General features: G+C 46.7%; 1 protein-coding gene across 1 annotated transcript; it reads left to right on the plus strand.

The window, feature by feature from the left end:
- The first annotated feature begins 2,385 nt into the window (after positions 1-2,385).
- On the plus strand, positions 2,386-27,421 carry podxl2 (podocalyxin-like 2). The gene is made up of 9 exons (XM_042339703.1): positions 2,386-2,869; positions 9,566-9,841; positions 15,715-15,937; positions 16,006-16,582; positions 20,411-20,485; positions 22,087-22,237; positions 23,474-23,535; positions 23,868-24,047; positions 24,971-27,421. The coding sequence occupies exons 1-9, from the start codon at positions 2,833-2,835 to the stop codon at positions 25,175-25,177; spliced, it is 1,788 nt and encodes a 595-aa protein (XP_042195637.1). The 5' UTR covers positions 2,386-2,832; the 3' UTR covers positions 25,178-27,421.
- Positions 27,422-27,758: the final 337 nt, after the last annotated feature.

Genomic DNA, 27,758 nt, shown 5'->3' on the forward strand with positions numbered 1-27,758 from the left:
CCCTTAGCTGCCAGTTGTAATAATAATAATAATCCTTGCATTTGATATAGCGCTTTTCACGTCGGGACGATGTCCGAAAGAGCTTCACAGAACACACTATAAAGTGAATTGACTGTATATTTGTGGGCGAACGCGGCAGCCAATTGCGCACAGCAATGTCCCACAAACAGTCGTAGATTGAAAATGACCAATTTTTATTATTGTTTTTGGTTTTGGAGGGATTATTATTAGGCTCTGTGTGGAGTAAGGAAACTTGCCCAAGGTTTCGCCCTCTGCCGGGAATTGACTCAGGTCTCTCGCTTGCAAAGCGAGTGCTCTAACCACTGAGCTGCAGGACTCCAAGTAAGTTGTAAGTAGCCACTGGAGGGCAGCGAGGAAGCTCTCTGGGTGCATGTCTCATTGTGGCCGGTTTTAAGGTTATCTCACAGAGCCCTGTGAGCCAGTTGGCTGCCCCCACGGCAATGCCTTTTGGCACCTGGAGGTTCTGAAGTTGACTTAAACCAAACCACTTGCACAAACTATGGTGATGGTGGGAGTAACATCTTTCTGAAGTGTCAAAAGTAAGTTCTGGCAGAAGCACCACCACCCTGGGTACGTGAGACTGACAGTTTATTGCACGTGTATCCCAATTCCCGGTTGCTGTTCACTGCAGGGCTCCCCCCCCCCCCCCCCGGCAATGTGTCGATGTTAGATGACGACGGGAACAGCTTTGGCTGTGATGGTCCATACAATAAAATGTCCGAACGACACTCGCTTGCTTGCCTGGTTTCTTCCCACATGAAGAAAGGCCACTCCAATACGAGTCAGTATTTTTGGTCAGCCGGGTGGGGATGGGTGACGCACAGTAACCTCTTAACGTGCCAAAGAGTTCCAATATGCTGGCAGATTTCCCTGAGTCAGTACCGTACCTTCAGAGAAGCACAGAACAGCCCTTTCCCCCCGGATATTCTATTGAATCCCAGAAATTGCAGCCCTTTGTAGTTAAAGACAGCAGCTGTAGTCTGTCTATAAAGAGCAGAGGTTTGTTTCCAGTCATCCTCTGGACCTGGTTTAGAGCAGCATTGTATCGAAATACTTAGCACCATCCGGTCAAGTAGATAATACTCGCTCAATGAGTGTTAGAATGGGTTGACAATAGCCACAAAAACAAAGGCTGCTTTCTCTCAAAGGAAGTTGCTGAAGGGAATTCTCCAGGGTATCAGGAAAGGCTTGGATCAAAGCCTGTTGCTTTGTTGAAGTTAACCGCAATGATCAATAATTAGCACAATTCCTCTGAATTTCAGACTCAATACAAAGTCATCTAAAACCTGCACAAGTAGGTAATCTCACACTTTTTATACTCGCATACACTGAACTTAAACCCTACATGCACACACTAACCGTAAAAAAAATTACACTTCTGTAGCGCCTTTCATGCTGAGAGAACACCCTTTTTTTTTCACACTCCAACCTCACAAGTTATGCACAGATGCTCACTCCAAACTAGAAAAGAAAAGGCCAACAATCCTCCACGCAAAAAAAACATTGATCATCCACTTCATTGCTGTGTGTAAAATTGCCTACCATGTTTGCCTACAAAATGCACAGTCGCTACATTTTACAGAAAACTTTGTGCAGTGCTCTGAGATATTTTGACATTATTGGCGCTGTATTAAATGCAAGGATTATTATTTATTCCGCCTACACACACACACACATTCTCTCGACCCACATCCCAGCAGCACAGAAATCAGTTTCCTCCTCCCCGCAGAGTGTATTATTCTTAGTCTGTGCCTATCCACTGACTCCATTACCATTCTTACACAATAATAATAATAACTGCATTCGACGGAGCGTCGTATCGCAGCTTTGAGCCGTCTTTTTTTTTAAAAAAAAGCGCTTCACAGAATATAGCGTAAAGCGAACTGACTACGTCTTGTGGGTGAAAACCTGACGGTGGGGCCAATTTTGTTGTTGAAAGGGTGAATTGACGGGGTGGGGGGCTGTTTGTGTTGGGCTTGATCGCAAGGCTCCGGGTGAGTGTGTTGGAGGAGGGTGGGGTGGGGGGGTGGTGGGGGGCAGATTCTAATCTCCAATTTAGCTTCAAGCTGCTTATCTTGATGATGACACCCTCTGGTGTGTGATGTGGTCCAGCCAAAGCACAATTACTGTGTGTGTGTGTGTGTGCATATATATATATATATGGGTGTGTGATGGCAGGCAGGATTTAGGACCCAGAGCATGTGTAGGGGAGAGAGAGAGAGAGGGAGGGAGGGAGAGAGAGAGAGAGAGAGACGCAGACACTGCGCAACCAAATGCAATTATTCAGCATCTGCAAAGAAATAGCGGAGTTGAGCATTGGCACAGACACAGGGCAGCGATCACCTGCTGCACCACCACCAGCAGCACCAGGAGAGGGGAAGGGAGGCAGAGCTGAGGTTGCAGATCCTGTGTTCATCTCGACTCCAGATCTCAGCAGCCTCCCTTGTCCATTTTCACTAAGTTTCGTTCTGGTGGATGTAGGGGGTTTTGCATTTAAGGGAGCAGCGACGTTTCATTCACAGCCCCCCCTCTCTCTCTCTCTCTCTCCCCCTTCTCTGTGTGATGGTGGATGTGTGTGGATCACAGCATCCCCCTCCCTCTCTGTGAATGGCAAAGCACGTCTGAGATGGTCAGTGGTGTGTCCCTGAGCTGTGCTGAGGTTGGAGGCGAGGTACCAGCCCCCAAGTGCTGTTTTTGCTGAGCTCAAAGGCAGGGATAAGGTGGAGATATATCTCACTTCTAGAAGAAGGAACAGCCAAAAATATAAATAATCTCTTTCTCCCTCCTCCCACCCACCTACCTACTGCGACCATGATGAGCCTTACACAACCCCTCCTTTGTGCTTTGGGTAAGTAAGAAAAGTTTTCTTCCACACTCTTTCTCTCTCTCTCTTCCCCCATTTGCTGAGTGTCAAAGTTTTCTTCAACTTAACTTATTTAAAAGGAAGAAATTGGGAATCTTTGGTGCGCAAGGTCAATAATTTGGAAATAAATTTTCGCCTGCAGAATACAGTCAATTCACTTTACAGTATATTCTGTGAAGCGCTTTGAGACGTCTCAATGCAAGGATTATTATTATTATTAACATTGTCCCTCCTTAACCCTCAGGAAACAGGAGACAGAATCAAATTTGCATTAAATGTAGGGCAGTGAAATTGATCATGTATATTGGATTGCAAACGTCTACATAACATTCTAGATTAATACAAGTTTAATTGATTTGGTTCCTGCCTGCATTTTTTTTGAATGAGTCATTAATTTAGATCCCTCTGCCATGTGATTAAGCAACAAACTCTCTCTGCTGGTTTTCCCATGAACAAACACGTTTCCGCTCGGGTTTCATCCCCCTCCCCATCCAAACTCATCGTTAACACAGAGTGGTATGGCACAGAAACAGGCCTTTCAGTCCAACTAGTCTGTGCCAGTCTTTATACTTCCTACGAGCCTTCACACACCCAATTCCCCTCCCTCACGCTTTCATCGAGTCTTCTCTTAGGTACGTTGATGCTTTTTGCTTCAATCACAGCTTCCGGCAGTGAATTCCACATTCTCAAAACCCTGTGCATGAAGAGGTTCCTCCTAAACTCCGTATGAGATCTGCTAATAGTTAGCTTATTGGTAAACTTTGGGGTATGGGGAAAGGATAGGTAAATAGGACTGAAAGGTTTGCTCTTAAAAGAGCCAGCACAATACGATGGTCCGAAATACTTCCTTATACATGTACACTGTACATGTATAATGTACACTGTACATTTCTATGGGTATATTTAGGTCCTCTTGTCCTCGGGGGACGAGGAGGAGGCCAGACCCGGAGGAACGAAGGCAACGGGTACTGTTTTGCATAAGAAAGTAATCAGTGTGATCAGCCTATCAGTGTTTTATCAAATCCTTTCATAAACTTAAACAGCTCTGTTAGATTGTCCCCTCTTAATCGTCTCAACTCTGGAGAGAAAAGCTCCAATCTATCTAATCTTTGATAACTGCATCCATTCATTCCCTGGTAACATCCTTGTAAATCTATGCTGTACTCTCTCCAATGCTGTAATAACTCTCCTTATCACAGTGACTAGAACTGTACACAACACCAGGTTGTTTCCAGTACATCTGGTCTTTGTAAAGGGCTCAGAATTGCCTGAACAAGGGAACGCTATTGTAGGTGTTGCCAAGTAACAGTTTTAGGAGTGAAGTAGCCAGTGAGATAGATAGGTGTTTTGGTGTAAGCTGTACATGGCATGACTCCGTGATGTACAGCTCTGTAAAGTACAAGTACGGAGTCTGCCATTGCCAATGTCAGTGGGTCAATACAGGTCAGACAAGAGTAGCATGTCAGATAGGCTGAGGTAGCAGTACAAGAAAAAAAATACATGTGCAATATCAGAAGAAGAGGACAGAGGTCCACGGATGCAAAAGATAATTTCTGGATTGACACCAGGAAGTATTTCTTTGCCCAGAGGGTAATTAAGGATTGGAGAGGATTGGGTGGGTGTTGATGCCCGGATTCTGGACTCATTTGAGAGACAGCTGGAATGGAAAGATGATAAGGCGGGGATGATTCTGGAAGGATGAGATCAAATGGGCCGAAAGGCCTTCTTCGTCTGAACCGCTCTCTTGTGATCTTGTACCATTTTATACCTTCTAACGTTTTACATGAAACCAGGCTGCCAATCAGCTCTTCTGGAAAGTGCATGTGTGTTTGTCTACATATCAGGTGGGGTGTATGTTATCTACATTGTGTGTGTGTGTGTGCGTATGTATAGAGGATGTGTCTGGATATCAGGGAGAGTGTGTGTATTTGTATTTATTGCAATAATAATAATCCTTGCTTTTGACATAGCAACTTATCACGTCTTCGAGATGTCTCAAAGCGCTTCACAGAATATACTGTGAAGTGAATTGACTGTATATTTTGTGGGATGTGTCTGGACATCAGGATGTAGAATACTTGACAGGCCTACTCTGCAGTCTCACATAGGAGAAACAGACTCTCAAGTGAGGCACCCTTCTCCTGTTATTATTATGTGTCAAACACTCGAGCGAGGAGCAGAGGTGAGTGATCTGTAGTGGCGGAGGAAGAATTTGTTTTTGAGCCGCCAGCGTCTCATGCCAGCTACACGTGATTTCAGTGATCTGCCTCTTTGAAGAGAAGCATCGCTGAGTAACGGCGAGTGCCTATATATAGACACCAGACACTGTACACAAGCTGAAGAAACTGCTCTCAGCAGGGTCAGGGCAAGTTCATTTACAGAGTGAATGGTTTTCTCCCTCTGCCCTGTGTCACCGTCGTTCATTCTGTCAAGGAATAATAAGGTGATTCAGCAAGACATGAACACCTTTCTGAAGTTAATACAGGCTATCGGTCAGGCACCAGGAACTCTGTGTTGCCATCTTTCAGACGAGTAATCTGCCCCTTATGGCTTGATGTCGTACTTTATTGAGGTTCTTGCAGTTTATTGAGTTCAAGCGTAGAAGAAAGCCACTTGTCTGCGCCAGTGCTTTCATAATTATAATCTTTGCATTTGGTGTAGCGCCTTATCACGCCTTGTCGTCGAGGCATCTCAAAGCGCTTCACAGAATATGCTGTAAAGTGGATTTTGTGGGTGAAAAGGGAATAATATATAACAATATATCTACTCTGATCCCAATGCCCTGCTCTTTCCCCACTGGGTCTGCGCTGGTGCTCACTTCCCCCCGTTGAAGCTCTCTGCACTAAAGGAGACTTGAGATGCATGTCAGGGACAAATTAAATGCCCACAGATGCGGGTAAAAGAGTAGCAAGGGCTGTGATGTGAGGTGATCCGACACGTTCTTTTGCCCTGTATCCGAGAGGTCAGTGAGGGTCAGGCCATCTGTAACTCGGCTATTGTCTCGGCGCCTTGCCTCTCCGAGTAACCAAGTTACAGAGCAGAAGCAACTCATTCTATCCTCGTCGGATTCAGAGCGAGACCCATTGTCCCGCGAGCAGCACTACACACGGATGTCATGGCGACAGCGTCCATTGCAACGGTGACGGTGGAGAGGACAGGAATTGTGAGAGACTGTGAAAGGACAGCTCATTGCTAATGTACGTCTGGTGGTTTGTTCCCCACCTCTGCTCAGGCGCTGGCTCGAGCTGCGGGAGTTGGGGTGGGCGGTGGGGGGGTTTCACACGCATTGGTTATAATAAATAATAACCCTTGCCTTTGATATAGCGTCTTAACATTGAGATGTCGCAAAGCGCTTCACTGGATATGCTGTAAAGCGTAGTGACTTCTGTGTACTTTGTGGGAGAAACGCAATTATTTATCCCGCACCTCCTGGCCCGGCTGTAAATCGGGACGTTTAGTGGTCAGCCTGGCTCAGTTGGTACCATTCTCGCTTCAGAAGGTTGTGGGTTCGAGCCCTGCGTCAGGGCTTTGAGCTCAGTATTTCGGCTGAAGCTCCAATACAGTGCCAATAAACTGCATTGTCGAAGTTGCCGTTCTTTGGATGAGACGTTTAACCAAAGTCCCTTCTCCCTGTTCAGGTGGACGTTAAAGATCACGTGTCACTATTCGAAAAAGAAGGTAGTTTCTCCCAGTATCCTGGCCAATCAATCCTCCAGATAAAATTGGTCATCCCACTGTTTGTGAGACATTGCTGTGTGCACATTGGCTGCCGCTTTTGCCTACAAACACAGTCACTGCACTCAATAAATCCTGTGAAGCACTTTGAGACAGACACTGTCTTGACTAGGAATATGCTGTATCAAATGCAAGGATTATTATTACTTTGGACCTCAGCAGGTTAGTCAACCATAAGGGCATCACAGTTGAGTCCAAACTGAAACGCAGCAGGGCCCTGTTAAACAATGAGCAGCAGTGCCTCCCTCCCAATCCCGCTGATTTTTCCTTGAATGGGAAAACTGAGACTGGTAAAAGTTTCTCCACACAACCCTAGCTCACACCCTGGCTGATCAACAAACTCAGTACAGCCTCGGATTCAATGCCTGTCAACTCTCAATTCATATTTCTCCTGGATCTCTGCCAACTGAGCCACTGAGAGAAAGTTGTGGAGTTAATTGTATTCCCATCGGTTTGATACCAATAGCATTAGGTACACTGGTGCCCACACTTTGTGCTCTCTTCATTCTTTACTATTCCACGACACTCCCTGACCCTTTATCCAATATGTCCACTTAGAGACAGTCAAACTTGCAGCCACTGCGAAGAATTTAAACACTATTAAAAATATTTAGTGGTATCTGAACCCTCAGCTGTGCACTAGGGTCCCCAAGTCTTGGCTTTCACATACCTGTGCCTAATGCTCTCCAGAATTAGGTAAGCAGGTCGCATCCCTCCAGGCAGAGAGCACACATTTCATCCCAGTCACTGGGAAATTTCTATATATGTGGATTTCTCAAACTGGTTTGGATATTCGTAAGCACGTTGATGAGTTTTCACACGTGTCAGACACCTGACTGACCGCAAAAGTCAGACTGGAAAAAGTGTATGTCTGATTCCCAGTCTATGCTGAGCCGACTGATCCCAGCTCAGGGTCCCAGCTGATTGAGGAAAAAACATCATCCAATATTCCTGTTCCTCAGTGCTATTCATTAACCTGATGTCAGGCTGGAGACAAAAATGAATCGTCTCTCCATTGAGAATCCTTCCCTGAGGATGGTCACTAAAGTGCCTGCTTTAATCCGGCTGGAAGCGAACAGGAGTTTTACAGTAATCCTCGCCATTGCCTCAGGATGAGACAGCATTGTGGCTGCTGTGCCGGGAGGTGGCTGGGATGATGGCTGACTGAACTCTTTGTGGTCGGCAGAGGCTCTTTCCGAGTCACTTAATGTTTGCGAAGGAAGAAAAGGGGTAAAAAAAAATCAATTGAATTCCTTCCGTTTGTTGTAGGTACATCTTCAGCAAACCATTCAATCAGCATGACTGGCCCTTGGTGCAACAGGTTTAATCCTTTGTGTTCAATGCGGTTGTTTCAGTGCTTTTTCTCTCTCTCTCTCTCTCTCTTTCACTCGATCTCTCTTTTTTTCTTTCATTCTTTTTCTCAATGTCACTGGGTGACCAACGATCGCACCTCTCAGAATTCCCTCTCTTGTTCCTCTCGAGCCTTGGATTGAGCTATCTTCATTGCACCTCTTCCCGTCGTCTTCACTGTGCTGAAATCGAAGTGTCCTCACGCCATCCACTGACTCAAGCCCATTCTTTCCCAAAAATTGTGGCGCTCACAGTCCAGGCTGACTCTTCAGTGCAGTGTTGGGGGGAAGCACTGCATCGTCTTGCTATCTCTTTCATTTCCTCTTTCTTACTCTCTCTTTCTCTCTTGCTCCCTCACCTTCGCTCTCTCTCTCTCTCTCTGGAGAATTATTAATTTCAAGACAAAAAAAACTGCAATATGAAGTGACCTTTCAGATTGTCCAGATCTGCCCACACACCGCACAGCTGATCAAAAGAGTTCTATTCAGTACAATTTTTAGAACCAAGAATTTAATGTTTTTAATTCATGTTTTTAAATTGGGAGATGGATCCTGTGCGCGAGTCAGTTCTTCTCCCCCTCCCTCCCCACCCCCCACCCCCAATCTGATTTTAGCCAGGTGTCACATTAGGACGTTACCATGGATCCAAACATCTTTCCTTAGCCAGCCCTGGGGTGCTGAGCTGCCTTGTATTTCCTCCCCACAGCTGAGAATGGATCTGTATCTCACTCAGCAGCGATCTTACCACTGAGCCATGGTGGGGTGGGGAGAGCAAACTGCAGGTTTTTAAACAAGCAATGAGTTCCCTGCGTCCTGGGATCGATATATCACCAGCACATCACTTCCTCTTTATTTGATCTAAATCCTTTGATCTCAGCAAGGCCTGGGATATGAAGGCTGGCTCTGATTTCCAGTGTGCTGGCCATGTTGACTGATACCCTGTGATAGACAGGATGCCGCTGCCCGAGGAGAAATCTTCACATTTACAGATTTTTCTAAAGAGATTTTTCTTCCGGGAAGTACGAGAAGGAGGTGGAAAATGGTGGTGGGGGAGGGTGGTGAGCCAGTCACACAGTTATATTGACTTACAAAGATTATATTGCCTTCCAAATAAATACATTCTTAAGTTTTGATATTGCCCCTTTCCTCTCAGGAAGACGTCTCAAAGTGCTTCTCAAAATGCGGTCAGAACAAAAGGAGAAACTCCCTTTTCTTTTTGAGTAGTGCCATAGGATGTTTAATGTCCACCTGAACAGGCAGACATAACCTTGGTTTAACGTCTGATCAGAAGGAAAGCACCTCCAACAATGCAGCACACCCCCAGCACTGCAATGGAGCGTCAGCCTAGACTTTGAGTTCAAAGTCCCGACTCGGGGCTTCAACCCACAACCTTCGCTCTCCAACTGAGCCAGACAATTAAGACTAATAAGACAGTGAGGCATTTTGAGCTGGTTCCCATTCTTTTCAAGGCTATCCCACTCGTTTGTTAAATTTCAGCTACTCTGCCTTTTGTCTAAGATTAAGTCTAGTTTCTGTTCTTATCAATTTAACATCTATTGGACATTTTCTTGACTTTTTTTTTCCTGTTTCCGTTCAGGATGTGTGTGTTTCATTTTGTCCGTGGTAGAAGGAGCCAGCACGGAGAACTGGATAGGAGATTCTGTGACACAGGACACCACCATGTCTGACCAGGAACTTACATCGGTGGCCTTGGTAGAAGAGCACAGTGAGGAATGGATGCAGGGTCAGGCATCCAGCAGCTCAGATCCTGAGGTTGTGCCCGTGGTCTCTTCACCTCAAGAAGAATCAAACAGTTCAGAGTCCCAACAGTCCTGGGAAGTTGGGTCTCAGGAAGAGCCTGGACAATCCTCAGGTTAGTCCCACAGGAATACTTTCACCAGACAGAGCTCTTGCTTCACAGAATTCACTGTGCACAGTAGTGAAGTGACCATCGCATTTTGTAGGTGAATGCGGCAGCCAAATTGCGCACAGTAATTAATGGCCCACAAACAGCCATGCGGTGAATGGTCAGTTTTATCCTTGGGATTGTTGGCCAGGACACCTGAAAAGAGAAACTCCCTTCTCTTTTTTGAATAGTGCCATACTACCTTTAACATCCACCTGAACATGCAGATGGGACCACGGTTCAAGGACAGCACCTCCAACAATTCAGCACACTCCCAGCACTGCACTGGACTGTCAGCTTAGATGAAATGTGTTCAAAGTCCCCAGATGGCTCATTAACAATTATCTGACTAAGCCAGGCTGACGCCATAGTACAATAGATAGAGTCAATGGTGGTGTTCCAATAGGGAAATAGATTTGGAAAGTAAAGATTTTAAGAAACGTGGAGAAAATGGAAGGACATTGATTGAAAGGATGAAGAGAAAAGTGAATTAAGAGCCTAAATCAGCACAGTGTTTTAGCCTTTGAACAATCAGGGACCTCTATACCTTATACTGCTCCCTGGTCCCATTACGCCCAGATAAGATGATCAGTAAGCTACTTAAAAAACAAAATCCCGATCAGTCTGATCCTTACCTGAGCCCTACATTTAATAAATCGAATAGGTGCCAGGGGGCTCAAAAAACATTGAAGTGCCCAGACAAATAGCTAATTACAGCTGACCTATATTTCCACGACAGTGCTGGATTTGAATAACTTGATTTCCATTAAATCTGTGCAGAAGTTAACGTCTAGAAGTACCTTCTGGTCAAGACCTCCTGGCTCCTAAACAAATACAAGACAACCCCGTCAAAATGCCATGCTTAAGCGTAAATACATTTGTGGTCTACCTTGGAGCCATGCTAACCAGAAGCGCTGTACATCACACTGACTAGCAAGGAAGCAACGTCAGAGGCAACCTTAACAATTCAGGTCGACCACTTTTTCATGCTTGCTTGGAACACTGGGAGCTTTTGGTCCTTGAAGATAACAATAAGCCTTGCATTTTATATAGCGCCTTATCACGTTGTTAAGACGTCTCAAAGTGCTTCACAAGATGTACTGCAAAGTGAATTGATTGTGTCGTTTGTGGACGAAAAGCAGCAGCCAATTGTGCGCAGCAATGTTCCACAAACAGTCGTGGATTGAATGACAAATTTAAAAAAAAAAACTTTTTGAAGGGATTAAATCCCCCCGGAAAGTGATCCACCAATCAACAAACAACTGCGTTCCTATTTACTGTGAGGTAAACAGAGGAGGTGGAATAAGGAAACGTACCTAAGGTTTTGCCCTGCCCGCGCTAACCACTATGCTACGGAACTCCACTATAGCATTGTGACTGGGGTTTCCCTGTATTGCTACAAAATGAAAGTTCTCTGTGTTGCTTGAAACCTACCTCCTGAGACACTTGGCCACTCTGGTGCTCTGTGTTTCAGGAAGGGGCTGGGTGCATCTCCAAGGATCTTGATTTAGTTTATCAGGAGCAGGTGCTTTTCACCGTTCTGGGTTCATTTTAGCCAAGTGGCCAATCTTCAGGCGTGAGCTCAGAGAGATTATGAGACACAAAACAGGAATGCTCAGCTAAGTGGCCTCCTCCTGTGCTGTGATATCTATGATTCCGTGCATGTCTTTGGAATGTACAAATTTAGCACACGGAGGTGATAGTTTCACCAGAAATAAAGCACTCGAAGTTGGGAGGTAACATGACTCAGTCACATTTGTGGCAAGAAATTTGCAGGCTTCTGTCACTTCACAGTGTTTCCACCACCCTTCACACTGAGCTGCATTGGCTCCCAGTATCTTGGAGGATTGAGTTTAAGATCCTTATCCTGGTCTTCAAATCCTTCCGTGGTTTTGCCTCACATCCCTATTCAATCTTCCCCAGCCCGTACCCTCCACTCTTCCAATTTGGATCCACTGCTTGCTCCGTGCTCCCAATTTCCACCCTCCTGTTTCCTCTCGTCCAAAACCCCTTTGCCTTGCTGCCTCTCTCACTGCCTTTAAAAACCTCCTTAAAAGCATTTGATTTCAACGGTACCTTTGGTCAACATCTTTAAATCTCTCATTTCTCTGCTCGGTGTCCATCACTTTATTTGTAAAGCCCTTTGAGATGTTTTTTTTATGGAAACAACAACTTGCACTTCTACAGCGTAGAAAATTATTTCACGTAGTAAAATGTCTCAAAGTCCACTACACATGCTGAGCAGGGAGGGCTGGAAGGTGACAAAGGCACCGTAAAGAGATGGGTTTTTAAACCATGCACCTCAGCAGGAAATTGAATAAATATTTGATAAAGAGAAGTGGAATGAGATTAGAGAAGAGAGCTCCAGTGGCGGAGCACCAGCACAGACCACATACAATGGGGGAATGTGCAAGGTAATGGAATTAGGTTAGAGAGCTCCAGTGCAGACATGATGGGGGAAGAGCATGATTAGAGGAGAAAGCTCCAGTGGTGGGGGGAGAGGAGTGGATGGAGGGAACAAGCACTAGTACAGAGAGGGTATGGGAAATAGGAATACGATTACAACAACTTGCGCCCCTCACACAGGGTAGCATCCCAGAGCGCTTAGAGTAGATTAGAGAGCTCCAGCGGGGAGCGAATGCATCACGGACATGTTGGGAACAGAGGAATGGGATTAGAGTAAAGAGCTCCAATGGGGGAATGGTGACAAAGGGTGAGAGAAGGAAGGATTTAGAAATTGAGTTCCAGAGAATGAGGGGAAAGTGAATGCCGCATAACTGCAATATGTTGCTTTTTATTTAAAAGTTGCTCTCAGTGATGGGACTGCCAACAGACGAGGTCTCCAGTGTTCAGGAGGTTTGGCACAATTGCACTCTGCAGAAGATAAATCAGTAAAATGCTGATTAACCAGAAGTTAATGGCGCATTGCAGGGCAGCTAGACAGATGCTATACTCTCGGATTCAGCAGCATTGCAGAATGACGATACGTTTAATGAAAATCATTGATCAATCATGTGAAGGAAAATAATTTTGTAGCCCATTGGACTCCTTGTTAATGGTCCAAAATTTCGCACTCTCCCCTCCAAAAAAAATAATAATATTAATCATTATAATAATGACTCAGCTGCTTATCCATCATGAAAGTAATAGACTGGGAAGGTTACAGCTGCCAACTCTTGGGTTTATTGTCTAGTCATAAGCACTTCGCTGGGCTGGGACATAAGGAGCTAGAATTTTTTGATTGCCTTGTCATGTTGACATGTCTCAAAGCCCTTCACAAGTAATTGCTGTCAACATCACGATCTGTTCACATTCTTATGTCAATTGCACATGACCTGATTCAAATGCTGGTCCTCGTGTTCAAATCCCACCATGGCCTCGCCCCACCCTCAACCTCTCTGACCTTACACCCCTCCCAAGTTCCTTTTATATTATATGCAAAAAGGAGTCCTATAGCTCAATAATTAGAGTACTCACCTCACAAGCGAGAGACCTGAGTTCGATTCCAGGTAGGACGAAACCTTGAGCAAGTTTCCTTACTCCACAGGCCTGATAGTAATCCCTCAAGAAAAAAAACAATGATAATAATTTGGTCACTCAATCCACAACTGTTCGTGGGACACTGCTGTGCGCAATTGGCTGCCGCGTTTCATCCACAATTCACTTCACAGTATATTCTGTGAAGTGCTTTGAGACGTCTAGAAGAAGTGATGAGGTGCTATATCAAATGCAAGGATTCTTATTCTTATTCTTACCACCCCAGCCCCTCCCTCAGAAAAAAAATGTCCTGCTTCGTGTTCACTGCTTGTCCCGCATCTCGACAATGTGATAAGGCGATATATCAAATAATCACTATTATTATCAACCAAAAGAGATGAAAATGTGAGGGGGGGGGGGGAGGTGAGAGAGAGGAGCTATCCCAAAGTTCTTCTCTCTCCCTTTCCACCTTTTCCTCGTCCTCACTTTGGTGACCGACGAGGCGGACGGGATTTCAGCCTCTCCGCCCCCACCCTCTGGAAGTCCATCCCACAATCCTTTCGCCTTGCTCCCTCCCTTGCCTCCTTTAAGGCACGACTCAAGACCCTCCTTCAGCCACCCACCCACCTTTCTGCCCTCCCTTAACCCAACCTTGCCCCCACCCACGCTCGGGTCCCGATCCCCGACTGTTCAGCGCTTTGGGACGTGCTCCCGATGTGAAAGGTGCTTTACAAATGTAATTTTATTGTTGTTTCTTCTGCACTTGTGGTAACCTTTGTTGCCTCACCACCAGCCCCTCAGCTCCGCCCGCACAGGCTCCCAGTCGGCTTCAGGAAACATCCTCCTGATGGAGGAGGGGTGAAATCACAGCCAACCCTGCCACTAAATTTGCCCGCACTTGGTGTTTCGCTCCTCTCTCTCCCTCCCCCCCCCTCACATTTTCATCTCTTTTGGCTGAGCTCTTTTAATAATAGTGATTATTTGATATATCGCCTTATCACATCGTCACGATGTCTCAAAGCACTTCACAGGACGTTCCTGTGAATTGTGGTGAATGTGTATTCGCAGACAAACGAGACAGCCAATTTGCAAGCAGCAATGTCCCACAACAGCTATGAAGTAAATGACCATTTGGTTTTCCTCGGGGGGGGGGGGGGGGGTTCTTGGCCAGGACACCAGGAGAAACTTAGTTCTCTTTTAAAGTAGTGCCATGGGATCTTTAGTGTCTACCTGAACAGCCATCCAAATTAGGTGCAGATCATTGCACAACCCCCCTTGTGGTGATTGCCAGTGTAGAGAAGACTACCAAGTTGTGAGTGTATAAAGAAATATGCAAAAGAGGCAGAAGATGAGTTAACCCATTTTAATATAGTCAGGGCAAAGCCTTGTGGAGAGCACTTGTGTCTCCTTCAGTGGTGACAGAGACCTCACCCCCATCTCCTCCTCCCCGCACCCCCTAGAGCCAGGAAAACATAGAAATAATCAACAGTGACTGAGACTGAACTGCAAGCACACAGTGTAAGTGCCACATGTATCGGTCAGAGAGGAGGCTGAGGACTTTCTGCAGGGACAAAGTCAGGTGTGGCATGCACAAGAGTCTATATCTGATATGCTACAAGAAATAGCACTTTACAATTTAATTTGTAAGTCATTGCCATAATAACAGGAGGGCAGTGAGCATTGTGCTAACGAAGCCACCTTTTCGTGGGTTCTCCGTGCCGCCCTTTCCAAAGGCCGTAATGGTTCTCCCACTCGTTGCCTGGCAAGTCATTTATCTAAGAGGTTACTTAACAGCATGGGGAGGTGGATTCCTGTCCATACTGCACAGACACCTGATCCGTACCAAGGCTTCCCAGGGAACGATCAGTTTTCCAGAGGTCGGGAGTGCCTGCACGCGAGTGCAGAGAGAAACGTAGAGAGTATTTTAGTCATGGAGATAGATAGAACCACAAACAGAGAGGAAAACGTCAGTCTCTTTCCCCTCCTAAAGGGAAACTACGAAAGATATAGGGGGAGTAATCAGAAGGGGTATGGGGGAGGTAGAGAAGGAAAACCCAGGTCAATGGAATTGAACAGATCGCTCTTTCAAAGAGCCGGCACCGAGAAGATGGGATGAATGGCCTTCTTCCGCGCTGTATATTTCTGTGGTTCTCTTAAGTCGCCTCTTTGCTGCCCTCGTGGTGTTCCCTGTCCTAAGAATGTACGAACCGCGTAACCTTTCTCCACAGCGAAGCTTACTGTCGCCATCTACGCAGCCCTGGATTTTCCGTTCAGTGCGAACGACCGGGCATTTGGACGGCCACGGAACTTATCAGTGCCTTTCCCGAAATAGCGACTGCGAACTAACTTCGCTTTCGTTGCAGGTAACGGTGCCCCTTCTCCCCTCGTCCCGGCGGGAACCTCGCCCATACCTGTCGTCAATGCGTCCACTGCAGCTCACACATCGAGGTCTTCACCGAATCCTTCGCACTCTGACACAGCGAGTCCTTTGCCGCTGGGCACCGAAGGGCGCGGCAACACGCCGGGCGCAAACCAGTCTGAGCCGCTACCGGCGGTCCGGCTCCCACGACGACCGCCTCGGCTCCGGTGACGACGACCGGTTCGGCCCCGGTTCCGGCGACGGTTCCCACCGGATCAGCTCCGGTCACGACCAGCCCAGCTCCGGCTGCGCCCGGTTCAGCTCCAGTTATAACCGGTTCGGCGCCGGTTCCCACAGACTCGGCGCCGGTGACGGCCGGCCCAGCGCCGGTCGCAACCGGTTCGGCGCCGGTTGCGTCCGGCCCAGTTCCGGTTCCGACCGGTTCAGCACCAGCTCCAACCGGCCCACACGGGGACCTGTCGTCTGACTCGGGCGAGGCTGCCGATCGGCCGACCAGTGAGTGGCCTGCGTTCGGTCACGGCGACGGCCAAGGCACGACACCATCAGTCGGCGTAACGGCAGCCGGGCCGGTGTTGTCTGTCCCCGGCTCCACGGCCTCCCGGCCGCCGCCTCTCACCGTCGCGCCCGGAACCGACGAGAGGGTCGTCGGATTCGTTCCGGTTCTTTCCACGGTCGTCGGGGGCAACGATGCTTCCAGCCCCCCCGCCACTACTACCGGGTGGAGTGAGCCACCTGTCACCTTCCCAAGTTCAGCCGCAGAGGATACGGGAGCTCGTACAGCGGAGACCGAATTCGTTCCTGGCGACAGAGGCTCTGCCGCGGCTTCGGAACTACCGCTGGACACCACGCAGGTAAGAAGAAGAAGAAAGAAAGGAAGATCCTTACATTTGATACTGCGGACTTTCGCGTCAGGAGGATGTTTCGAGGTTCACTCTGCAGTCGAACCTCACTACAGCGAACCCCTCACTTACGGACCGGCAGAAAAGACTGTTATATGGTTTGGCTATCGAAGAGAATGCAAAAATCAGGTCTTGCCTTTGGGGTGATTAAAACCGGGGGGTTTGTTCGAAGCAGGATTTGTTATAGTGAGATTCCGACTGTAGTGTGTAGTGATCATATATTTAGTAAGCAAACACAGCAGCCAATTTGTCCCCGGCTCCACAGTGCCCCACCAACAGCCATGAAGTGAACGACCCATTTTATCTGGGGAACTGTTGGCCAGGACACCGGGAGAGAGAAACCCTCTTTACTTTTTGAGTAGCGCCACAGGATCTCGGTTTTTGTTGTCTCGCCCGAACGACGGCGGCTCTGCCCCTACCTCATACATCACACGAACAAAACTCTTATTCACACTTTTGTTACTCCCGCTTAGACTTCGCTAAAGCACTCTTGACCGGTCTCCCCAGCTCCACTGGCCATTAATCTCTAACTCTTCCAAAACTCCGCCCGAAAACCTACCTCTTCAAACACCAATGGCCATCTACCCCTTCCCCAATCCGATCCCATCTTTGAGACACTACTCTATGTGAAGGCTGCTATAAAAATGCTGGTTGTTGTTGTTGTTGACAAGAGTATTGGGAGGATAAATAGAGGGCAAGACGGTGTGTGATGCAGGAAAAGATAAGGTTAGAGCTTGGAATTGAGGGAAAGATCAGTCTTTTCTTGGGTTCTATCCAGCTGTGCTTTGGACTGAAAACATCAGTGTAATGTTTGCCGAGGCAGCATTAGGCATCTCGATGGGCTGTGAATTCACTGAGCTGGAAAAGTTAAGGCTGTAATTTTCTGGCAAGTCAGTAGCTTACAACAGCCGTGAAGAACACATGGGTGGGGGGGGAGAGTGGGGGGGAAGAAGGAGGAGATGTTCAAAGTTTAGCATTATAAAATGGACAACCAGGCAAAATGGTTCTAACTGCTGGGATTCCCACCACCTTTAATTCTCTCCCGCTCCTTCCCAAAGCGGATGACCTCGACTAGAAAATGCACAGGATATCGGTGAGGACTGGATCAGGCTTGGCTATGAAAGTCAATCAGCCACAGTCTAGGTTCTCATGTAAAGATTGACCATTTTGTACCTCTGCACAAGTCAGTGAAGCACAGATTCATAGAAACTTACAGCACTGAATAAAATTCATCATTCACTGCATGGCTGTTTTGTCGGACATTGTTGTACGCAATTAGGCTGACGCATCCACCTCCAAATAGTCGCTGCAATTCACAGCAATTTCTGTGAAGTACTTCGAGACGTGACTGTGTACAAATTGGCTGCTGCATTCAATCGCGTTCATTTCACTTTTCAGTTGTAATAATAATTATCCTTACATTTGGTATAGCACCATTCACATCGGGAGGATGTCTCAAAATGCTTCACAGGATATACTGTAAAGTGGAGTGACTGTGTTTTGTAGATGAAATTAACAATCCACACTAAATCCTGTGAAACGCTTTGAGACCACTTCCTGATGTGAAAGGTGCAAAATCAAATGCAAAGATTTTTTTTAATGTCACAGCACTTTGAGTGGGAGAAGAGGTGGTAGAGGAGGAAGAGATAGAATCCACTTATTATTGATCACAAGTCCCGAGTTATCATGAGTCATAATATATGTTTTCAGGAGCTCTGCTGCTGTCATGATAACCAATCTGAGCTGTTGCCTTGCGTGAGCGCAGAGTGCATTCACAACATGAAGCGTTCAGTTTGCCTGCATTTCCTCGGGATGTCCTCCCGACGTGAAAGGCACTATACCAATTAAATTTTGAGAGTTTTTTTTGTATTTGTTTCATTTTCCCGTCGTCTCTGACGGCTCTAGGAACCTTGACAGGTCTGCCGTCTCTGCGTCTTAATCTTTTTTTTATTTTCTTGCCTCATTTCGAATCCCTACCATTGCCACCTGTTGCCACGCTTCCCCCAGGCCTGTGCGGGCTGAGACCATCTCCATGGGAACAGTCAATGCCGCTGTGACATCAGTTGGCAAGCAATATGCTTCCTGCAGCTTTAATACCCATCCTCCGCGCTCCCCTCACCCCTCAAGACTGGGCAGCGACCTGCGACAGTGCCTTCACCGCTTCCTCCCTTTCCTCCTTCAAGGCCGGTCTCAAGACCTTTCTCTTCGACCGTGCCTTCAGCTCCCCTCTCGACTCTCTACCCCCTCCCTTCCCTCCCCCTGACCATTTCCCCCCTGCTCGGGTCCCGACCCAACTGTCCAACGCCTTGGGACGTCCTCCCGACGTGAAAGGCGCTCTATAAATGAAATCTTGTTGTTGTTGTTGCTTCTCACTGTAACCAGCTGCTGGAGGAGAAGAGGAATGGGGTCGGGGACATCTGAGAAACACCCTTAGCCTCTGATTTGTCTTCTCTTCTCGTTCCTTAACAATGATTCCCAGAATGTCAAGATGCCTCAGAGCAGGTGTCAGTCATTGCGTGGCTCCTAAGTTTCTAATAATGTTTTTAATTGTCAAATCAGAAATGATTCTTACCCCACCCACACCACCGTCAAACCCATATGCACCCCCACACTGTGTGCTTGTCCTCAGTCTGTGCTTGCATTTGATATAAACGAGCGCCTGATCATGTCTTCGAGGTGTCTCAAAGTGTTTCAAAGAATATGTTGTAAACTGAGTTGATTTTTGGGGGAAAAAGACGGCAGCCAATTGTGCACAGGAGTGTCCCGCAACCGGTCGTGGATTGAGTGACCACATTTTAAGTTTAGTCCTCAGTCTGTGCTGTGTTAGTCCTCAGTCTGTCTGGTGTGTCCTCCAACACTCAATGTCTGGCCTTACACATGACGCACGTCCACTTAGGCAAGGTGATGGAGTGAGGGTCTACACCCCTGGGGGATTGGAGGTAACAAGCTAAGAAAATGGACAGCACAGCCAAGAGTTAAATAGGGAAAACTAAATGGCACAGTAGCTAATGTATGAAATGATTTACCATTGCACTGCTTAATTGATGGAGTGAAGGGGCACAGGGCTGAATGCAGTCAAGGGTTTCTGATGAGATTATAAACTGCAAGAGACGGGTCTGGGAGAAGGAGAGACTGGACCAATGTATTTAACCCATTCACAGCTAGATCACAGTTATATTTAATAATAATCCTTGCATTTAATATAGCGCCTTATGATGTCTCTTAGACGTCTCAAAGTAACCAATTTATTATTATTGTTTTTGAAGGAATTATTACCCCCGGAAAAGCGATCCGCCAATCAACTAACGAACGGGTTCCTACTTACCACTAGGTAAACAGAGGCGTGTGGAGTAAGGAAACTTGCCCAACATCTCTTGTTTGCGAGGCAAGTGTTCTAACCGTTCAGCTACAGGATTTAACCTTCTCCCACCAATTTTATTCTCCTTCAAATTTTTTTGCCCCTCTCTTTCCCTTTCCTGCCCACCTTCCTGAAGGTTTTTGCCTCATTTCTCCACCAAAGGTCTAGTTCCAGGCGTGCCAGCCTTCTCCCGTATCTCACCCAGGGGTGCGAGTGTCAGCAAGCTGAGGTAGCTAACAGCCGTACGAGGGATTCTAAGAAAAGTGAATGAGAGCATTTAATTGGTGTGATAGGAAAACAGTAGGTGGGTATTCCTACTGTTGAAAACTTAATGAATGAAAACTTAACAGGTCGAAGGCCTTTCTTTGCCAGAATCTCTCTAGTCTTGTGACTGACACTATCCTTGCCTTTGGCTTTTGCAGGTTGTCTGTGTAGACTGGAGTAAACTAGCAGGGAAGAGCTACATCATCCTGAACCTGACTGAAAACACAGAGTGCGTGAGTATTAAATAGCTTCGTACAAGAAGATGACTCTTGATTTCGACCCGGTGAGTTCCCGGGAAGACAATGTGGAGGATTTGGAGCTTGGGAGGAACAGGAGAGGGAAGTTGTGAGGAATATTGGCCATTGTAAAGCAAGAAAAAGACAAGAGTGATGTGACAATGGAGTCTAGCGGTGAGCGAGGAATTCTCACGTTTACAGTGATCCCTCGTGAGATATTCCTGTGGAAGGATATTGGCTTTTACTCTCTCAGTGCAATAACTGATACTCTATTATTTTTATACTCGGGGAGGTGGGTGTCTGACATACGCAAAAATCCATCACTGTGCTAACAGTATCCAAGCCAAACAGAGTTTCACATTTGTGTGCATAGAAATTTCTCCTCTGTCTGGTGGAATCTCTCCCTGGAGGCATACACCCTGCTTACCTAATTCTGGTGAATATTGGGCACAGGTTGGCAATAGCCAAGGGTTGGGGATTCCAGAGAGTACGTTAGGGTAACTGCCGAAGTTCAAAACCGCAGAGCTTGCCATTGAGAACACTGGCAAGATTCCCACTGCTTGTCCAGCTCGGACCACCTACCTGTTAAGGGTTAACGGGGTTAACAGGAGCCTTGTGGGAAGAATTCCTGTTTGCAGTGTCCCTCCACGTCCTGCTGCTTCGCTCAGGAACCAGACTACTGAGACCTCCACGGAGAATTCATTCGATTCCAACATTCCATTGCCAAGTACGTCACCTTGGAGCCAGCGAATATGTGGATAAAGGGATTCTAGGAGAGTTCACAGCTCCATGGTAATGAAACCCTCTATGACAGGCCTGGGATTATGTCTGTTGCCAAAGGCACAGAAGTTACAGACTGACAAAATCTATTTGCCGCCATCACAGAGATCAGTAGCATATGAGGAGTCCCGTAGCGTATTGGTTAGAGCACTCGCCTCGCAAACAAGAGGACCCGGGTTTGATTCCCGAGGAGAGCAAAGCTGTAGGCAAGTTTCCTTACTCCGCACAGCTCTGTTTACCCAGTAGTAAGTAGGAACTCAGTTGTTCGTCGATTGGCGGATCGCTTTCTGGGGGGGGTAATAATCAAAAAATAAGAAGAATTTGGTGACTCAATTCACAACGCGTTTGTGTCACCGAGTTCTTCTTATTTTTGTGGGACGCTTCTGCGTGCAATTGGCTGGCTTGTTTCACGCACAAAAAGGACAGCCAAGTCACTTTACAGCATGTTCTGTGAAGCGCTTTAAGATGTCTCAACGATGTGATAAGGCGCTTAAATCAAACGCAAGAATTATTACTGTGGTATCCGCGAATCAGATATTCTAAAATAAGGCACAAGTTCTCGTTTCGTCGGGAAAAAAACTGCTGACTTTTACATTCAAATACCTTGTTCCCCCAATGTTTATTCCCATTAACATCCCCTCCACAGAACCCACCCAAATACCCCCATCGCAGAGTGTTAAACTCTTTGACAAATCAATACCAGAATTGCTCATTTATTGGTACTATACTGTTGACGTGAGCGCCATATTGTGGGCAGTGTGCGCTACTGCAGCCCGATGCACAATCCCAAACTACAGTAGTAATTCTACTTTTTTCAGGAAGTGTTTCGATCTCGTAACGGATTGAAGCTGCTGAAGATGGTCGCAGGAGCCTTCTCCGGGACGCTGAGCACCCCCGAGGAATTGTGGCACATCTCACTCAGCAGCGAGGACGATCAACACCTGCTCATGATGCTGGCCACTGACCGAGGTGATCGTCTTTGAGACGGTTTTTTTTTTTTGGGTCAGCCAGGTTGTCTGACACGTACAGAAACCCATCGCTGTGTTCAGCGTATTCCAAGCCAAGCTGAGAATTCCATGCATCCCACCTATCGGTGGAAATTCCAGAGATATTTAGTGGAATGGAATGCGCACTCCCTTCCTGGAGGGGCGCATTCTCCTTATCTAATTCCAGAGAGTATTAGGCGCAGGTTGGCAAGAGCCAAGTCTTGGGGACCCCAGAGTGTGCGTTGAGTCTAAACAGCTAAAACAGCATAGCTTTCCATTGAGGGCAATGTCCGGCAAGCTTTCCCTCAGCTTGTCAGCTAGGACCACCCTACCTGTTAGGGCTTTGGTTTGCAGAGTTAACAGGAGCTGAGTGGGATGACTCCCTGCCCCCAGTGACTGGTCTGCCCTTCAAAGTCCTGCTGATGAGCCAGCCTGGGCTGTGCTGTCGTCAGCAGTGACCTGGAGTCCTGAAGACCTGCCTGGCTCAGGAACTGGACTACAGAGACCAGCAGAGGGATGACTCAATTCTGAAATTCTGTTCCCAAAGATGTCACCTTGGAGCCAGTTCATCTTCAAGCAGATCTAGTTTACCTCCATCACCCCCACCCCCCCAAGGAGGATAGACACTAGTTAGTCGTTTGACATCTGACAAGCACAGGTTTGAGCCCTTACTAAGTAGATGGCAGGAACTGTGAAGCCACCTCTGCCTCCAGGGAGCTCAGTGACAGATCAGTGTAGGCAGGAGCCCTCCCTCCCTGTAGTCGCTTCCATGTTTGCCCAAATCCACCTCATTGCTTGATTCTAGACTGCACCAATAAGCCGGAGGAAACCTCCCCAGGAACCCAGAAACATTCAGGAGGACTGTTTGCACAAAGGTCTTATATGCCCCAAGCTTGACCTGCATTGAGATCTTGCTGTCCTTGAAGAGAGATGGGCATGACCAGAATACCCTTTGCCCCCTTCTCTGCATGGTTCTTCAGGACAGTGACTGAAACAGGCCTGAAAATGTTCTGTTCAGCCTCAGAGATCTTGTCAAAGTTTAACAGCACAATGTGATAATGCAGTGTTGCAATACAGGATCATTGTAGGTGCTATATCCAATGCAAGGCTTATTATTATTATTAATAAGAAAGGTCCAAAGCGATAAAAGGATAAAATGTTCTCTCAATCATGGTTCTATTGAACTTGTATTTACTAAACGTGTTTTTGATTAACTTAGGTATAATACCAGCGAAAGAGGTCCTTTCTACACTGGGAGACATCAAGCAAAACTTGAAAGAGGTGAGGGTTGATATGTCTAGTTATATATTTTCTGATGTGTTCATTCTGAACTTGCTGCGTTTACCTAAAAACAGTCACTTTACAGTAAATCGTTTGAAGTGTTTTGAGATGTTTGGCTGTGAAATGCACTATAATCAAATGCATGGATTATTAATTATTATAAGATGCCTTAACTTTGGGGGAGTTGTTGAGCGGAGCAGGTTCCTTCTCTCTTTATCGGGGCATGCGAAGAGGAGAACACTTGGAGAGAAGGAAAACGAGAGCAAATTTTCTATTTGCACTTTTGTCTAAAACTGGAATTAACATTGGAATTAACACTCGTCTGTTTACAGATTGGTGTCCACAATGTCACCTTCGCCACAGGCTGTCAGGGACGGCCCAGCCAGTCTCGCGGGGACTATGGGAAGCTCTTTGTTGTCTTGGTTATCATCGGCTCCATCTGTGTGGTCATCATCGTCTCAGGGCTGATCTATATTTGCTGGCAGCGTCGTCTCCCAAAGCTCAAGAACATGGTAAGTGTTGTGTTGTTACGAGTAGACAAGGACAAACTGTTTCCTCTGGTGGGTGGGTCAGTAACCAGAAGGCACAGATTTAAGATAATTGGCGAAAGAACCAGAGGAGAGACATTTTTTTTACCCAGAGAGTTCTTACGGTCTGGAATGCACTGCCTGAAAGATTGATGGAAGCAGATTCAACAGTAGATTTCAAAAGGGAATACGATAGGTACTTGAAGAGGAAACATTTGCAGGGCTGTGGGGAGTGGGACTCGTTGGATAATTCTTTCAAAGAGCAGGCACAGGCTCAATGGGCTGAATGGCCTCCTTCTGTGCTGTGACAAGCGCTTTGGGACATCTAGAAGACGTGAAAAGCGCTATGTCAAATGCAAGGATTGTTATTATTATGATTGTTAGAACGCATTCTGAACCTGCCTTCTGACAGTGACTGAATGTCTTCCCGTGCGGAAATACAGCTGCCTTCAGGTTGCCTTTGATTTTCCTGATGACAGCGACTGCTGCTGCTAATAATAATGATAATCGTCCTGGCATTTGGCCTCAACTTGGCAAAGCGCCTGCAATAGCATCGCACAATCGGTTGCTTCTAAGGCTAGAGACAAAAGCCAATTCAAGATGGCGCTCCAGCATTGTCCGGGTGTGCCGTCCTTTTGGAAAAGAGAAGGGAATTTTTTTTTTTCCTCGGTGTCCTGTCTGACAATCCCCCAGAGAGGAAAAAATATTGCTCAATCACTTCATGGCTGTTTGTGAGATAATTGCTAATTACAAATTGGCTGCCGTAGAATCATGCCATAGAAACTTGAGAGAGGAAAAAGTGCGTGTGTGTGCGTGTGTGGGGCTGGTGGAGGGAGTGGGGGGTAGGAACGTAATTTTTTTCAATATCTCAACGTCTTACAATCATTATTATTCCCTACCCCCATTAGTCACTTGGAGAAGAACTCCATTTCGTTGAGAACGGCTGCCACGACAACCCCACCCTGGACATAACGATAGACAGCACCTCAGAGATGCAGGAGAAGAAGCCGAGCGTGAACGGGGACGCGATCGACGGCAGCGGTGGCTGGAACGCCCTGATTAATAAACGCTCGAAAGACGACCCAGACAATTTTGAAGAAGATACCCACCTTTAGAGCTTAGATACACCCAGCTATATTAATTTAGTATAGAGGATATATTTTTGACGGACCTGCTACCCCCCACTCCCAACACCTTGTACTTTGCACACGGCCACCAATGCTTGTCAGGGAACAAGCTAACTCCGCATTCAAAAGGTACCAATATCCCTTCATGTTGTGGGTGCTTTCCATACCAGAATGTATGTGTTACCCACAAAATAGCAAATATAATCGCTATTACCTTCGCATAGAACCAGTCAAAATTAAACGTTAACTCTCTGCCTAGTGACTGGTCCACTTCTGCTTTTACAAATGTATATTGGGACGAGGTTGGACAATAGGTTTAAAATCTGATCCCTTTGAGAAGGAAACGTAAGAATTGGATCCTACCTGATCCGATGAGACGCACAGTTGACTGCATCACTCCTCAACAAGACATTTGCTCAATCGTGATCTTTTTGCTCGTACACAGCTCACATTTTCAAGGCTGTAAATTTGACACGGTCTTGGGTAATCCACATGTAATTCACACATTGAGAACCACAGAATGCATTGGCTTTGGAGGGACGAGTCAATGGAGAGTACTCACTGTTGGGTTTGGCTTCAGTGGATGTCTCTGAGTGATCTGAGGCTCAACCCATGTGCCAAATGAATCAAGTAAAAGGTAGTTTCGATCACACAAGTGCTCAACACAAAACTTTCCACGATTCTGTACCAGATGTAATCTCGAATATTTGGCAATTGGGAATGGAAGATACTTCTTGGGTTAAAGACACACTGTGGGATATTTTAGGAAAGCTCTGCCTTCTTCTTATCTCACTCTGTTCAGTCCTATCTCCTGCCATTCTGTAGAGCACTATCTGCAGATGTTCCGTCACCCAGCTCTGTTGTTGGTCTTTTCTACACGATTCCAACAAGAAACATAAATTTAGCACAGTTTCTATCCCCCACCCCCTCTCTCAGCTTCTGTTAGCATCGACTCCTACGAGAATGGGCACACCTGCAGCTGTCAGGTGAAGAACCTGAGTACATCCCCAGCTGAATACCCAGTTGTCTCTCATTGGGCTCAAGGGTGAAAACCTGCTCTTTGAGCAAGGGACTGGGAAGTTAGAATTTCAATCAAAAACCACTGACCCAGGATAAATATGTCACCCTGCACCCTGTGAGTGCCACTACCCCGATGGTGTTTTTTTTGTTGTCACCGGGTGTCTTGACACATGCGGCAAACCATTACCATCATCGTGCCCAAGAGTATCCAAACCAAACTGAGAATTCCATGTATTCTCTACACGTGAAAATTCTCAGCGAAACCTTGTTGGAACGGAATGCGCACTCTCTGCCCGGAGGAATGGATCCTGCTCACCTACCATCCACCCTGGTGAAAGGACGTTGCCATTTTACCAGCAATCAAGGCTTCTCAGTGGCACCTTCTCAGTGGCTTTGTCCAATTTGATCCCAGGTCCCAGTTTCAATCCCTGGTCACAGGTTTGATCCCCGTCCGAAGTGCTAAGGTGACTGATCCTCGCCAGAAGAAGGGGCCTCTTCAATTGGCCTCAAGATGCCTTGGTTGGAGGGGTGGGATCGCAAATGAGATTTTTCAGCTCCTGTTCGCTATCCAGTGACCCCTGGCTGAAGGGTTGGGTGAGGACAGCATTGGATTAGGCTGTGAATGCAGCCCCACCTCAAGCTCTCCAGTGTGCCAACATTAATTTGCCAATGAATAGTGTCCCAGAAGGCACCCGGGGCATTGGGAGCTATGCATAATAGAAGGAGAAAGGCGTCAAATCTCTTGAGGAAAGAAGGGAAGGTGATAATTATTGGTGTAACTATAAGCCCTTAAGCTCCAGCTGCAATAAATTAGCATTCAAGAAAAGTTGTCTGGAGTTTGCTACCTGTGACGGGCGTGTGTGTGGCGTGTGTTACCGTGTCTGTAACTGAGCCTGTGATTCCTAATGTGTCAGCTGCACGTAGAGCCGATTCTTGACCGCAACAGCACTGTGAAAATAACATTAGCTTTGATGTCAACTTCAAAACTCTTTGTATAAACTATCCCCTTACCTGTCAGAGACCGTCTGCACAGCAAGATCCAGTGGTGGCATTGAGAGCCGGCTGAGTCTCAGGAGGTTCCCGAGGAGGACCTGGTCCGAAAAAGACCTCGCGTTTAGATTTGTGAAGTGAGGACTGTTTGAGCGTGACAAGGTGCCTAAGAAATTGTGTGCTTGGTCAGTTCAATAAACAACTACATGTTTTACCCAGTGATACTGGATGGTTTGCTTTCCAATACACTGCGTGCATGAGGTGTATCGTGTCACCGTACTTTCCCAGATGGCCCAAGCGTCCATATTGCTCAGTTGGTACCCATTCTGGCCTCGGAGTCGGAAGGTGTGGGTTCGAGCCTCGCATTAAGGATTTTGAACTCGCTGACGCTGAGCCTGACCCTCCCGTGTTTCGACCCACAAACATACCAGTCAATTCGCTTTACAGTCTATTTCTGTGAAGCGCTTTGGGGGCGTCTGGAAGACGTGACGAGGCGTTATATCAAATGCGAGGATTATTATTATTATTATTATTATTATTATCATCATCGGTTTGACCA

Source organism: Callorhinchus milii, unplaced genomic scaffold (assembly GCF_018977255.1).
Source record: "Callorhinchus milii isolate IMCB2004 unplaced genomic scaffold, IMCB_Cmil_1.0 Scaffold12, whole genome shotgun sequence".
NCBI lineage: Eukaryota > Metazoa > Chordata > Chondrichthyes > Chimaeriformes > Callorhinchidae > Callorhinchus > Callorhinchus milii.